A 15,185-nucleotide genomic window follows, 5' to 3' on the forward strand; every position below is an offset into this window, starting at 1 on the left:
CGTTTAGACTTTAGGAGCTAAGATTCCACAGACATATTAATAAACACACAGATACACACGTCAAACTTATAACACCCCTCTTTTTGGGATCGGGGGTTATAACAGTTACCACAGAGTAGTTTCCGAGTGCTGTTCCGAGAGCGATGGTGGGTATCTCATAGCCGTCGTACAGCTTTAGCTTGGGGACCTGCACTGCTGCATGCTGGAAGCAAAAATAAAAAACTAAAACCCAACTACGATCGTCTTAATAAACGCAGAAACCCATATCCATACTAATATTATAAATGCGAAAGTGTGTCTGTCTGTCTGTCTGCTACCTTTTCACGGCCCAACAGTTTAACCGATTGTGACGAAAGGTTACTTTTTATCCCAGAAAATGAAAGAGTTCCCACGGGATTCCTAAAAATCCATCCGCTTAACCGATTTGTATGAAATTTGGTACCGAGGTAGCTTGCGTCCCTGTATAGGCATTTTATCCTGGAAAATCAAACAGTTCCCACGGGATCTTTAAAAACCTAAATCCACGCGGACGAAGTCGCGGGCATCCTCTAATATTATAGTAAAATTATTTTTAATGGATAATAGTTTTTGATTTATCGTGCAAAATGTCGGTAAAATACCCGAGTACGGAACCCTCGGTGTGCGAGTCTGACTCGCACTTGGCCGGTTTTTTATTGAAAATATTACAATAAAACTTAAAGCTAGCCTTATCTAATTACTCTACAAATTATGCCCGCGTGGAATGGTGGCTGCATTTCCGCGCTGGACAGCCAGACTGATCCGTTGCGCAAAAAAGTTACAAGAATAGTTAGTTGCGCCGATTCATTATCTAAATTAAACACTACACGGTATTAAAAAACTTTTGTAGAGCTAGTAAAGTCGTCGGTCCTACGCCTGATCTATCTCCGGTCATATCGAATTGCCGGTTTATCGGACTATGAGAGTGAAGGAATAGAGAGTGTGTTTGCGCACACACTTGTGCGTATAATATTTTATAACAAAATTCCGCAACCAATTTTGGACTTGCCTTATATATATTATATTTTATATTTTACTGTACGACTTATGTTTATGTTAATGCACGCTGTGACTGCCCGTAAGTGGAGTTGCATAAGAGCAATAGAAAGTAAGGAACAAAATGTATAATTAAAATGTGTAACTCTGTGGGCGGTACTATAGTAAATAAATAAATAAATAAATAAATTGCCTTTACACAAGTTTAAAAACCTATTAAAATCATGCTCCTGAAAAAAGCATATTATACAATTGAAGATTAGGTACATATTATGTACATGATAAAAAGTGCGTGGATTTGACCTGCAGCTCGCTCCAGCAATGCGCGGGTGCTTTTATACATGGCATAATATTGTATATCAAATCTTTGAAAAGAGCAACTGCCGAGTTTCTTGCTGGTTCTTCTCAGTAGGAAAGGCATTCCGAACCAATGGTAGACGCTTTTGACGATTCAAAAGAACTCGTAAAAGTTTTATTTTATAAAGATATTTTGGTTTTTTTGTACTAGGCCTATTACTTATCTTACGTTTAAAGATGGCCGCCGCGGCTGAAATTCGGTTAGGAAGAACTTGCATTCATTTCATTTCAATATTATCTTATCAGTATGGAAATTGTTATCTATGGTCCTTGAACTGTGACCTAACTTTAAGTCATAACATTTTAAACAACTTGATATCGGTACCTAAATATCTCGGAAAAGTAAAGTTTTATTCTAAGTAGGTACATATAGTTCTAGATAATATAGTTTAAAAAAAACTGACCAAGTGCGAGTCAGACTCGTGCACCAAGGGTTCCGTACACCGATGTATTTTTCTGTCATTTTGCCCGATAAATCAAAAACTATTATGCTTAAAAATAAATAAAAATCTGTTTTAGAATGTACAGGTAAAGCCCTTTCATAGGATACCCCACTTGGTTTAGTTATCTTACTCTGAAAATTAAAACACATTTTAATTATTTTTACGTGACAACGTCTTATAATTCGATAGAGCCGGCTGCACGCACGAAAAAACATGACTCATGCGGCGTTACCTCGCTCTGAGGCGTTCCATGTAAGGCTTGAAGAGCAAGCGAGAGCGCGGAACGAGCGACAAAGAAGCACAATCGGCCTTTGTTGTCACGTTCAACTATCGTCAGTAAACCGACTTTACAGACAACCAATTTTTTCTGAGAACTTTTCATTCATCCCGCATTCTTTCTGTTGTTCACGTCTCGGTCAATGTTACCGTCCGTCCGTCGTTTTGGAAGAGCGAACCGAGGTACCGGAAATTGGAGCAAACAAGTAGGGTTACGCCTGCATCTAAAGCGATTTCAGAGAAACTGGAGGGGCAACCGAAGTCACAGAACATGTTCTGTCTTCGTTCGGCTGATCCTCACTCCTCAGGCCAACACTCTCCAATTTCTCTTGCCATCTACCCAGTCTGCTCTGGATTTCGGCCGCATCTTCTCCGATAAGTAAAATGTCGGCAAACAGCACGCACCAGGGTGCCTGTTCCTGTATGCTTGACGTCACAGCATTCATTACCAGGACAAATAAATAAGGTCTTAAAACCGATCCCTGACGCAAGCCTACTTCCACATTGACTTTAGAATTGTTATGATAATATATTATAGAGAGCGGGTGATGATAGCATGGCTTAATAGTTGTTATAAATCCTAGAACTTTGTATGTCTTAGCGTTAGACCTTGAAATTTTTTACAATAAAATCGTATTGATATTGCCTTATACGTGACCGGCGTTAAAATTTTACCATAATAGGTATTTCTCATCCAAATAAGCTCATCTTTCACCATTTTACACTAAATTTGACTACAAATAATGCTATAAATTAGTTACAAAGATTCTTATTTAAGTTTTAATTCAATAACTTACCGTATTATAAATGAAAAGCACAAATAAAGTGGATATCAGCTTAGACGCCATTCTGGTTGCGGAGGAACTTTCGTACTGACTACTGCGGCCTGGGACCTGGGTATGTAAACTTAGGTACTTGATGTTTAAATAGGTATGTTATGGCAGTTTTACATTGTACCAGTACTGCCGTCCTAACGAAGAGAGCAATAACTAGGTTTCGACTACTTTCGAGATATTCGCGGTTATGATTAGCTACTTACAAATCGTAATATTACATATTGCAGTTTTGATAACCAACAGAACCAAAACTACTGAAGATACAAAAAAGACGTCTAAGGCGAAAGTATAGAGCTCATTTTCCTGATTACGGATATGGTCTTAAGTCAATTTGCCCAAAAACTCGACTTATTGCACTCTTTGATAGGACGGCAGAGTAGCTTTCCAGTACTCGCTATCCAGTAGCTGCTTTTTTGGTCTAGTGGCAGCTTATTCATACTCGGGATTATACCTCAGTCCGAATATCAGGCTGTTAGCCGCTTAGATTAGCAGTGGCACAGAATAATTGGCAGTGGTCGAGATTTATTTGATGATACTCGGAACTTCGTCGATATAGGTCTTTTGACCCCGCGGGAACTCTTTGATTTTCCGGGATAAAAAGTAGATTATGTATTAAGTCATGGTATTATTTATCTCCAATTTCAGCCATATCTGTGAAGTAGTTTTGCGTGAAAGAGTAACAAACACACACACAACTTTCAAATATTCCAATATTATCGGGTGTGATTATATGGATTTAGCGTCATCTATCGGCACCAAAGTTAAGATAATTAATTAAATACTAGACCGCATCTAAACTAAAAAATATGTAAACCAAAGAACCAATGTGATACGTCTGTTTTCCAATAGATGTCACGATTACCGCTTTCTGTACCTATTTTGAAATAGATGGCAATAGGTATTTTTGAAATAAAATAACTGTATCGCCGGCCAAGGTACTGAGAGTTGGAAGGTTTTTTGGTCAAGTGTAGATTGGCAGACTTCACACACCTTTGAGAACCTCAGGCATGCAGGTTTCCTCACGATGTTTTCTTTCGTCGTTAAAGCAAGATTTTAATTGCTTAGAACGCATCTAACTCCGAAGAATTAGAGGTGAGACGTAGGGTCTAACCTAATTCAATAAGAAACAAAACCATGAAAATATTTCTTTATTAGCATAGATATCTTCTACAAGAGGTGTATTACTTCTTTTCGAAGGGGTAGTAAGGATGATCGAGCCATTTGAACTGAGGGATGGTCCTGTAGCCCTTGTCGAAGCTCTTCAGCAACTCCTTGTCTTCAGCTGACAGCTGGAAGTCGAAGATGTCCAAGTTCTGCTCTATGCGGTTCTTGGTGAGGGATTTAGGTAGCGGAATCACACCTAACTCGACCTGGAATCAAAAGTAATACCAATTATAGTTGGTGACATTTAAATCACTTCTGACTGAATATAGTATTGAAATAGGAAAGCTGTGTGGCTTTCTTTGGACATTTACCGAGAGGAGCCCAATTTCCCAAGATTAGTGTTGGAAGGTAAAAAGCAAAAGGGCTCCAGGTCGCCAAAGACGTAAATTACAAATACAAATACAAAAGTAAAGACGTAAAAAGTTTGTAAAGACGTAAATGGTTGGACGATATAAGGGGATGGACAGGGCTTAGTTTGGTGTGTACTCAAAATTAAAAGGGGTGGCTTTAGATAGAGAAGCTTTTCGTATGATGATCACCAAACTTCGCTTCGAAGAAGGCACGCGATGATGATGATACGGTGAAGATAATAATTCATGAAGGACGGAAGGTAATGATAAAGAAAGGGACTTGGGTATGAAAGCGGGCAGTGGGAATACAACTCAGAGGGAGAGAGGAATGCATTCACAAGGTGTGGTCCAGAAAGGGGTGGATTAGGAAGAGAAGGACTATGATTATGAAAGAGAGGGGATATATAGTATGAAAGGGGATGATTAATATGGGTACGAGATAGAGTATGAGACGAGGGATGATAAAGGGAATATGAGTATGAAACGGGCAGGGGGGGGTTGATTATAAAAGAGGATTATAAGGGGGTAGTGAGGAAGGCACTGACCAGGTATCTCAGTGCTATTTGGGGCACGGTCTTGTTGTACTTGGTGGCGATCGCTTCGAGCTGGGGGTCGGTGATACGGGGCGGGGGAGCGTCCGCGGCGGCTTTGAAGGGGAACAGGGAGCCGAAGGGCGTGTACCCTGTCACCACGATGCCCTGCGACTTGCAGTACGCCAGCAGTTCAGGTTGTTGCAGACTCAGGTTCAACTGAAAACATGGAGCTTTTGTGGGGCTATGTATCTCCAGAGAGTATAAGGAACCCTTATATGATCACTTCGTTGTCTGTCTGTCTGTCCTGTCTGCCAAGGGAATCAACACCTATAGGTTACTTCACGTTGACCAGGAATCATGAAATTTGGCAATTGGCAGGTGTCTAGCAATGTCTTATTGCACAAGCAAAGGAAAAAACACGAAAACCTTGAATTTGGGTCTACATCACCAAAAAATTATTAAAAAGTGTTATTTCTTGTACGAATGGTACGAAACCCTTCGTGAGCGAGTTGGCCTCACACTTGGCTGGTTTTTAAAACTTTTGGAGTAGCGCTTGGCTGCAATCAGACCTGCTAGCAAGTGATGACGCAGCCTAAGATGCCGCGCGCTTGCCTAGAAGATGCCTTTTCACTCTTTTGAAGGTAGCTATATTAATAGTGGAAGTGAAAACTGGTGCTATACTGATGCGTGTTAATACCTCAACTTGCAAGGCGGCAGGTTTCTCCAGGCCGTTGTCCAGGATCCTCTGAATCTGCTGCTGGTTGAAGTTGGAGAGACCGATGGACTTGGCCAGCCCGAGCTGCTTGGCCTCCATCATGCCGCGCCAAGTCTCCAAGTAGTCTGTTACGTCATATGATTGATTGGCCTGCAAGGAGTAATATATATTCTGAATAGTTTCTATAGAATCTTACTGTTTTAAAAAAACTTTCAATCACTGAACTAAATACCTAGTATATTTAGAAATTAGTGCCTACTGTTTACTGGCATTGGCATTTACACTGGCATTTCGGGAGCCCCTTCAAGACTGGGTTTGCCCCCTACGTTCCCATATGATAAAAGCAGAACTGTCCACAAGGTCAGTGTATCAGACAGAGGTTTGCGTAGTCCAGTTGAAGATTCTGCAGGGAATCCCTCAAGTAGTATGATTTAAGGAAAATTATGCGCTCGCTCCGCTCATACTCACAAACTGTCCACAAGGCCAATGTATCAGGTAGAGGTCTACGTAGTCCATTTGCAGATTCTTCAGGGAGTCTCTCAGAGCCGGCACCACGCTGTCACGGGCATGCTGGTCGTTCCAAAGCTGTGGAGACGTCGCGCGTCGGTAAATTAATAAATCGTAATAGTATAATATTAAATATAGGTATATATATACCTAAGTCTTTTTAAAAATTCCTTGCAACTTGGTACTATCCAACACTAGCACTTCTCCTTTCAGCAAAGGTTGCCTGGTAGAGATTGCTCGAAGCAATAAGGCTGCCTTTGCACACAATTGTTTTTTCTGTTTTCTTCTTTCTGTGTTGTGATCTTTTATATGTGTTTTTGTGTGCAATAAAGTGTTCTATCTATCTATCTATTTAAATCTGTACGGGAGCGGTGTCTATGTGCTCGACCTTACCAATGGTGAAATTACCCATCGAGCTGTGTTGGGCTCGGGGCACCAGCTGGGCCGATGCGACGATTGTAACGATTGAAATTGTAAGATTCCTAAACGCTTTGTTAGTGCGATTCAGATTTGCGTGTTCTACTCGAGCTTCAGCTGCGTGGTGCTCGTGCTGTCATCTAGTGAAAGCGTCGTGAGTGGCGTCCGGCTTGGTATGGAGTGATTTTTGATTGATTTCTTCGTATGAGTGAGAGATGCCATCTGCTTGCGAGTGTGGCAGCAAGAATCAATAGGTCATTTTTACGCGACATACTTTCACCGCGTTTAAAGAGTCATTTTTTAAATTATACTATATATAGCTCGATTACCACTCACTGACTGACTCATTGACATAATTGTTCTCCTAGAAAGAGACGGAAAATGATATAATGATGTAGGGGAGTTGTGTTCGGTTTCGGGAACCCTCTGGGGAAAAATTATGACATTTCGGAAAAACAAGATGGCGGCCGACGTGATTTTTGCAGCTCCGTTGTTTTCCAACCGATTTCGTTGAATTTTGCAATCTTTGAAGAAAGTAGTAAACGGTTAATAGAAAATGTGAAAAAAATTGGAAAAACAAGATGGCGGCCGAACCGTAGCGTTTTGAAAATTTTGAATTTTCGACCCCGAACCGCGGCGCCACAGATCCAAGACGGGGTAGTCGAGGATAACTATTTTTTCGTGTTTCGCCCACGTTTATCCTGTATTTTGACAGAACGGGAGTGGTTTTAAAAAATTCAAGATGGCGGCTGTCATGGCGGCCGTTTTGTTCGAGGTACGAAAAAATGCAATTTTAAAAGTTATATATCTCAAAGTTGGCAACATCGGAGCGATTCGACTTCTATGAAGCGGTTGTACGTATAGATTCGAGGTATAGATCGGTGGGAAAAAATTACCCCATTTTTAGGGAAATTTCAAGATTTTCGGGAAATTGTAAAAAATCGAAATACGCACTTTTAGCAAAACTCAAGTATGAGCGATTACGTGTTTTGCTCGTACAAATGACATTTGGGTATTTTTACTGCCGGAGGCTGGCAACACTGGAATTTATCAAAGTAAAAGTGATTTTCGACACGGTCTTTTTCACGGTATCCCCTTTCGCGTGGGTGCGAGCGAGAGGAAAGATTGAAACGTCATCGGGCGCGGTATATCCTGTAGTTAATAGGAAAATTATGAAACCGTGTAAAATCTTTCTGTGAAACGAGTTGGCGGCCATTTTGTATTTTTTTTAATTTTTCGAAATTTTGATCACGTTTTTGAGGCAGTTGGCAACATTTTGGAAAGTCGACATGTATAAATCGATTGTGTGACTCAACCAGCAGTATCGAAATATGTAAACAGTGTTGCCACATTTGGGGAGATTTTCGAGATTCTCCCCAAAAACTCCTCCTGTAAAATTTTGTATGAAATTTTTTTTCCCACTGATGGTTTCGTATAGAAAACAAAAAAAAAATCGAGGAAAAATTTGGAAATAGCTGATGATCGAGGATGTCGGAGACGGGTGATGGGTCCGCTCAAGGTATTGAAGATAGGTGGGGGGTGCTCGACCAAATGTCATTTATGACGTCATCCAATTGCCAAAAAGCTGAAAAAAAATTCAAAATGGCGAAAAAAAGATGGCCGCCATACAAATTTTGCCGGCATCCAGCTCGGAGGGTATAAAAGATGAAAGTGTGGTTTCTTGGCAAGAGATGATCAGGGTCCGAAGGTCTACTCGATTAATAGAAAAAAAATTCAAAATGGCGGAATTTATTTTTACATACATTTTGTATGGCGAATATTGAATGTCTCATTCTCCTAGAAAGAGACGGAAAACGATACAATAATGTAGGGGAGATGTGTTTGGGTGGGGGAGGCGAGTAGGGCAAAAATTATGACATTTCAGAAAAACAAGATGGCGGCCTGTATGATTTTTGCGACTCTTTTGTTTTCCAACCGATTTCGTTGAAACTCGCAATCTTTGAAGAATGTAGTAAACGATTAATAGAAAAAGTGGAAAATTTTGGAAAAACAAGATGGCCGCCGTACAAATTTCGTCGGTGTCTATCTCGGAGGCTATAAAAGATGGAAGAGTGGTTTCTTGGCAAAAGATGATCAGGGTCCGAAGGTCTACTCGGTGAAACAAACTCTGCATGCTCGCGGACCACTTTAGTGGTCCGCGCACCCACGCACCCTACTTTATTAACCTCAACTACCCCGTTTTTACAAAAAATGATATGGATGTTGTTTTCAGAGTTTTCCAGGGTGCTGATTTTGATAACGACATTTATTTTTAAATCCAAGATGGCGGGCGTGCACTTTTTAAGAAAAAAATTGATATAAGTGTCGTTTTATGGGGTTTTCGGGGTAATTTGTGTATCTTAATAAAAAAATCGGTTTAATACAACTCATAAACCTAACCACGTCACGCGAGCTGCTTTAGCAGCTCGCGCACCGAGCAAAATACTAGTTATTATACTATATATAGCTCGATTACCACTCACTGACTGACTGACTCATTGACATAATTGTTCTCCTAGAAGGAGACGGAAAATGATATAATGATGTGGGGGAGTTGTGTTTGGTTTCGGGAACCCTCTGGGGAAAAATTATGACATTTCAGAAAAACAAGATGGCGGCCGACGTGATTTTTGCAGCTCCGTTGTTTTCCAACCGATTTTGTTTAAACTCGCAACTATTTAGGAAAGTAGTAAACGGTTAATAGAAAAGGTAGAAAAAATTGGAAAAACAAAATGGCGGCCGAGCTGGAGCGTTTTCAAAATTTTCATTTTTCGATCCCTAACCGCGGCGCCACAGATCCGAAACGGGAAATTGAAACTTATAATTTTTTTCTGGTTTCGCCCACGATTATCCTTAATTTTGACGGAATGGGGGTAGTTTTTAAAAATTCAAGATGGCGGCTGTCGTGGCGGCCATTATGTTAGAGGTACGAAAAAACGCAATTTTTAAAGTTAAATATCCCAAGGTTGACAACATCGGAGCGATTCGGCTTCTATGAAGCGATTGTACGTATAGGCTCGAGGTATAGATTGGAGGAAAAAAATTACCCCATTTTTTGGGGAAATTTCAAGATTTTCGGGAAATTGAAAAAAATCGAAATACGGACTTTTCGCAAAATCCGAGTATGAGCGATTATGTGTTTTGATCATACAAATGACATTTCGGTATTTTTGTCGCCGGAGACTGGCAACACTGGAATTTATCAAAGAAAAAGTGATTTTCGACACGGTCTTTTTCACGGTATCCCCTTTCGCGTGGGTGCGAGCGAGATGAGAGATTGAAACGTCATCGGGAGCGGTATATCCTGTAGTTAATAGGAAAATTATGAAACAGTGTAAAATCTTTCTGTGAAACGAGTTGGTGGCCATTTTGTATTTTCTTCAAATTTTCCGAAATTTTGATCACGTTTTTGAGGCAGTTGGCAACATTTTGGAAAGTCGACATGTATGAATCGATTGTGTGACTCAACCGGCAGTATCGAAATATGTAAACAGTGTTGCCACATTTGGGGAGATTTTCGAGATTTTCCCCAAAAACTCCTCCTGTAAAATTTTGTATGAAATTATTTTTTTTCACTGATGGTTTCGTATAGAAAACAAAAAAAAAATCGAGGAAAAATTTGGAAATAGCTGATGATCGAGGATGTCGGAGACGGGTGAAGGGTCCGCTCAAGGTATTGAAGATAGGTGGGGGGTGCTCGACCAAATGTCATTCATGACATCATCCAATTGCCAAAAAGCTGAAAAAAAATTCAAAATGGCGAAGAAAAGATGGCTGCCATACAAATTTCGCCGGCGTCCAGCTCGGAGGGTATAAAAGATGGAGGTGCGGTTTCTTGGCAAAAGAGGATCAGGATCCGAAGGTCTACTCGATGAATAGAAAAAAAATTCAAAATGGCGGAATTTATTTTCCCATACATTTTGTATGGCGAATATTGAATGTCTCATTCTCCTAGAAAGAGACGGAAAACGATACGATAATGTAGGGGAGATGTGTTCGGGTGGGGGAGGCGAGTAGGGAAAAATTATGACATTTCAGAAAAACAAGATGGCGACCGACGTGATTTTTGCAACTCTTTTGTTTTCCAACCGATTTCGTTGAAACTCGCAACCTTTGAAGAAAGTAGTAAACGATTAATAAAAAAAGTGGAAAATTTTGGAAAAACAAGATGGCCGCCGTACAAATTTCGTCGTTGTCTATCTCGGAGGCTATAAAAGATAGAAGAGTGGTTTCTGGGCAAAAGATAATCAGGGTCCGAAGGTCTACTCGGTGGAACAAACTCTGCATGCTCGCGGACCACTTTAGTGGTCCGCGCACCCACGCACCCTACTTTATTAACCTCAACTACCCCGTTTTTACAAAAAATGATATGGATGTCGTTTTCAGAGTTTTCCAGGGCGCTGATTTTGATAACGACATTTATTTTGAAATCCAAGATGGCGGACATGCACTTTTTAAGAAAAAAATTGATATGGGTGTCGATTTCAGGGTTTTCCAGAGCGCTGATTATGATGATGACATTCATTTTCAAATCCCAAATGGCGGACTTATACTTTTTACTAAAAATAAACACTCTGCTTGCTCGCGGACCACTTTAGTGGTCCGCGCACCCACGCACCCTACTAAATTATTATCCTCAACTACCCCATTTTTACAAAAATTGATATGGATGTTGTTTGCAGGGGTTTCCAGGGTGCTGATTTTAATACTGACATTCATTTTAAAATCCAAGATGGCGGACTTACACTTTTCACCAAAAATCGATATGGATATCGTTTTCAGGGTTTTCCCAGGGTGCTGATTGTGATAACGACATTTAATTTGAAATCCAAGATGGCGGACATGCATTTTTTAAGAAAAAAATTGATATGGGTGCCGTTTCATGGGGTTTTCGGGGTGAATTGCGTATCTTCATAAATAAATTCGGTTTAATATAATAAAGTAAAACCTAACCACGTCACGCGAGCTGCTTTAGCAGCTCGCGAACCGAGCAAATACTAGTTATACTATATATAGCTCGATTACCACTCACTGACTCACTGACTCATTGATACAATTGTTCTCCTAGAAAGAGACGGAAAATGATATAGTGATGTAGGGGAGATGTGTTTGGGTGAGAGAGATGACTGGGGAAAAATTATGACATTTCGGAAAAACAAGATGGCGGCTGACGTGATTTTTGCAGCTCTTTTGTTTTCCAACCGATTTTGTTTAAACTCGCAACTATTTAGGAAAGTAAAAAACAGTTAATAGAAAAGGTAGAAAAAATTGGAAAAACAAAATGGCGGCCGAGCTGGAGAGTTTTCAAAATTTTCATTTTTCGATCCCTAACCGCGGCGCCACTGATCCAAGACGGAGAAGTCGAGGATAATTATTTTTTCGTGTTTCGCCCACAATTATCCTGTATTTTGACAAAACGGGAGTGGTTTTTAAAAATTCAAGATGGCGGCTGTCATGGCGGCCGTTAAGTTAAAGGTACGAAAAATCGCAATTTTAAAATTAAAATTTCTCCCAGTCGACGACGTCAGACCGTTTCGGTTTCTATGAAGCGGTTGTACGTATAGACTCGAGGTATAGTTCGGTGGGAAAAAATTACCCCATTTTTAGGGAAATTTCAAGATTTTCGGGAAATTGTAAAAAATCGAAATAAGGCTTTTGTGCAAAATCCGAGTATGAGCGATTATGTGTTTTGCTCGTACAAATGACATTTGGGTATTTTTGTTGCCGGAGACGGGCAACACTGGAATTCATCAAAGAAAAAGTGATTTTCGACATGGTCTTTTTTCAGGGACGATCATTTTGCGTGGGTGCGAGCGAGATGAGAGATTGAAACGTCATCGGGAGCGGTATATCCTGTTGTTAATGAGAAAGTTGTAAAATTATCGAATTTGCGTCTGCAAAAAAAGTTGGTGGCCATTTTGTATTTTCTTCAAATTTTCCGAAATTTTGATCACGTTTTTGAGGCAGTTGGCAACATTTAGGAAAGTCGACATGTATCAATCGATTGTGTGACTCAACCAGCAGTATCGAAATATGTAAACAGTGTTGCCACATTTGGGGCGATTTTCGAGATTTTCCCCAAAAACTCCTCCTGTAAAATTTTGTATGAAAAATTTTTTTTTCACTGATGGTTTCGTATAGAAAACAAAAAAAAAATCGAGGAAAAATTTGGAAATAGCTGATGATCGAGGATGTCGGAGACGGGTGGAGGGTCCGCTCAAGGTATTGAAGATAGGTGGGGGGTGCTCGACCAAATATCATTCATGACATCATCCAATTGCCAAAAAGCTGAAAAAAAATTCAAAATGGCGAAGAAAAAATGGCCGCCATACAAATTTCGCCGGCGTCCAGCTCGGAGGGTATAAAAGATGGAAGTATGGTTTCTTGGCAAGAGATGATCAGGGTCCGAAGGTCTACTCGATGAATAGAAAAAAAATTCAAAATGGCGGATTTTTTTTCCCCATAGAAAATGTATGGCGAATATTGAATGTCTCATTCTCCTAGAAAGAGACAGAAAACGATATATTGATGTATGGGAGATATGTTTGGATGCGTGATATGAGTAGGGAAAAATTATGACATTTCAGAAAAACAAGATGGCGACCGACGTGATTTTTGCAACTCTTTTGTTTTCCAACCGATTTCGTTGAAACTCGCAACGTTTGAAGAAAGTAGTAAACAATTAATAGAAAAAGTGGAAAATTTTCGAAAAACAAGATGGCCGCTGTAAAAATTTCGTCGGTGTCTATCTCGGAGGCTATAAAAGATGGAAGAGTGGTTTCTTAACAAAAGATGATCAGGGTCCGAAGGTCTTCTCGGTGGAACAAACTCTGCATGCTCGCGGACCACTTTAGTGGTCCGCGCACCCACGCACCCTACTGTATTAACCTCAACTACCCCATTTTTACAAAAAATGATATGGATGTCGTTTTCGGAGTTTTCCAGGGCGCTGATTTTGATAACGACATTTATTTTGAAATCCAAGATGGCGGACATGCACTTTTTATGAAAAAAAATGATATGGGTGTCGTTTTGTGGTGAATTGTGTATCTTAATAAATAAATTTGGTTAAATATAATAAAGTTAACATAACCACGTCACGTGAGCTGCTTTAGCAGCTCGCGCACCGAGCAAAAACTAGTTATACTATATATAGCTCAATTACCACTGACTGACTCACTGACTCATTGACATAATTGTTCTCCTAGAAAGAGAAGGAAAATGATATAGTGATGTAGGGGAGATGTGTTTGGATTCGGGAACCCTCTGGGGAAAAATTATGACTTTTCGGAAAAACAAGATGGCGGCCGACGTGATCTTTGCAGCTCCGTTGTTTTCCAACCGATTTCGTTGAATTTTGCAATCTTTGAAGAAAGTAGTAAACGATTAATGGGAAATGTCGAAAAAGTTGAAAAAACAAGATGGCGGCCGAACCGTAGCGTTTTCAAAATTTTGATTTTTCGACCCCGAACCGCGGCGCCACAGATCCGAAACGGGAAATCGATAATAATATTTTTTTTCTGGTTTCGTCTATGATTATCCTGAATTTTGACGGAATGGGAGTGGTTTATAAAAATTCAAGATGGCGGCTGTCGTGGCGGCCATTATGTTAGAGGTACGAAAAAACGCAATTTTAAAAGTTAAATATCTCAAAGTTGGCAACATCGGAGCGATTCGGCTTCTATCAAGCGATTGTACGTATAGGCTCGAGGTATAGATATGAGGAAAAAAATTACCCCATTTTTTGGGGAAATTTCAAGATTTTCGGGAAATTGAAAAAAATCGAAATACGGACATTTTGCAAAATCCGAGTATGAGCGATTACGTGTTTTGCTCGTACAAATGACATTTGGGTATTTTTGTCGCCGAAGACTGGCAACACTGGAATTTATCAAAGAAAAAGTGATTTTCGACATTGTCTTTTTTCAGGGGCGATCGTTTCGCGTGGGTGCGAGCGAGAGGAGAGATTGCAACGTCATCGGGAGCGGTATATCCTGTAGTTAATGGGAAAGTTGTAAAATTATCGAATTTGCTTCTGCAAAAAAAGTTGGTGGCCATTTTGTATTTTCTTCAAATTTTCCGAAATTTTGATCACGTTTTTGAGGCAGTTGGCAACATTTTGGAAAGTCGACATGTATCAATCGATTGTGTGACTCAACCAGCAGTATCAAAATGTGTAAACAGTGTTGCCACATTTGGGGAGATTTTCGAGATTCTCCCCAAAAACTCCTCCTGTAAAATTTTGTATGAAAAATTTTTTTTCACTGATGGTTTCGTATAGAAAACAAAAAAAAAATCGAGGAAAAATTTGGAAATAGCTGATGATCGAGGATGTCGGAGACGGGTGAAGGGTCCGCTCAAGGTATTGAAGATAGGTGGGGGGTGCTCGACCAAATGTCATTTATGACGTCATCCAATTGCCAAAAAGCTGAAAAAAAATTCAAAATGGCGAAGAAAAGATGGCCGCCATACAAATTTTGCCGGTGTCCAGCTCGGAGGGTATAAAAGATGAAAGTGTGGTTTCTTGGCAAAAGGTGATCAGGATCCGAAGGTCTACCCGATGAATAGAAAAA

The 15,185-nt window shown here is 40.1% G+C and overlaps 1 protein-coding gene across 1 annotated transcript in view; it reads right to left on the minus strand.

The window, feature by feature from the left end:
* Window positions 1-15,185, minus strand: part of LOC123878927 — a 30,440-nt gene that overhangs the window by 9,512 nt on the left and 5,743 nt on the right. Inside the window, exons 4-8 of the mRNA XM_045926304.1 lie at window positions 6,157-6,273; window positions 5,671-5,838; window positions 4,986-5,189; window positions 4,178-4,296; window positions 1,161-1,181 (exon numbers count right to left, since the gene is read on the minus strand). Of these exons, the coding sequence (XP_045782260.1) occupies window positions 1,161-1,181; window positions 4,178-4,296; window positions 4,986-5,189; window positions 5,671-5,838; window positions 6,157-6,273 (629 nt within the window). The remainder of the gene's footprint in view (window positions 1-1,160; window positions 1,182-4,177; window positions 4,297-4,985; window positions 5,190-5,670; window positions 5,839-6,156; window positions 6,274-15,185) is intronic.

Source organism: Maniola jurtina, chromosome 27 (genome assembly GCF_905333055.1).
Source record: "Maniola jurtina chromosome 27, ilManJurt1.1, whole genome shotgun sequence".
Taxonomy (NCBI): Eukaryota; Metazoa; Arthropoda; class Insecta; order Lepidoptera; family Nymphalidae; genus Maniola; species Maniola jurtina.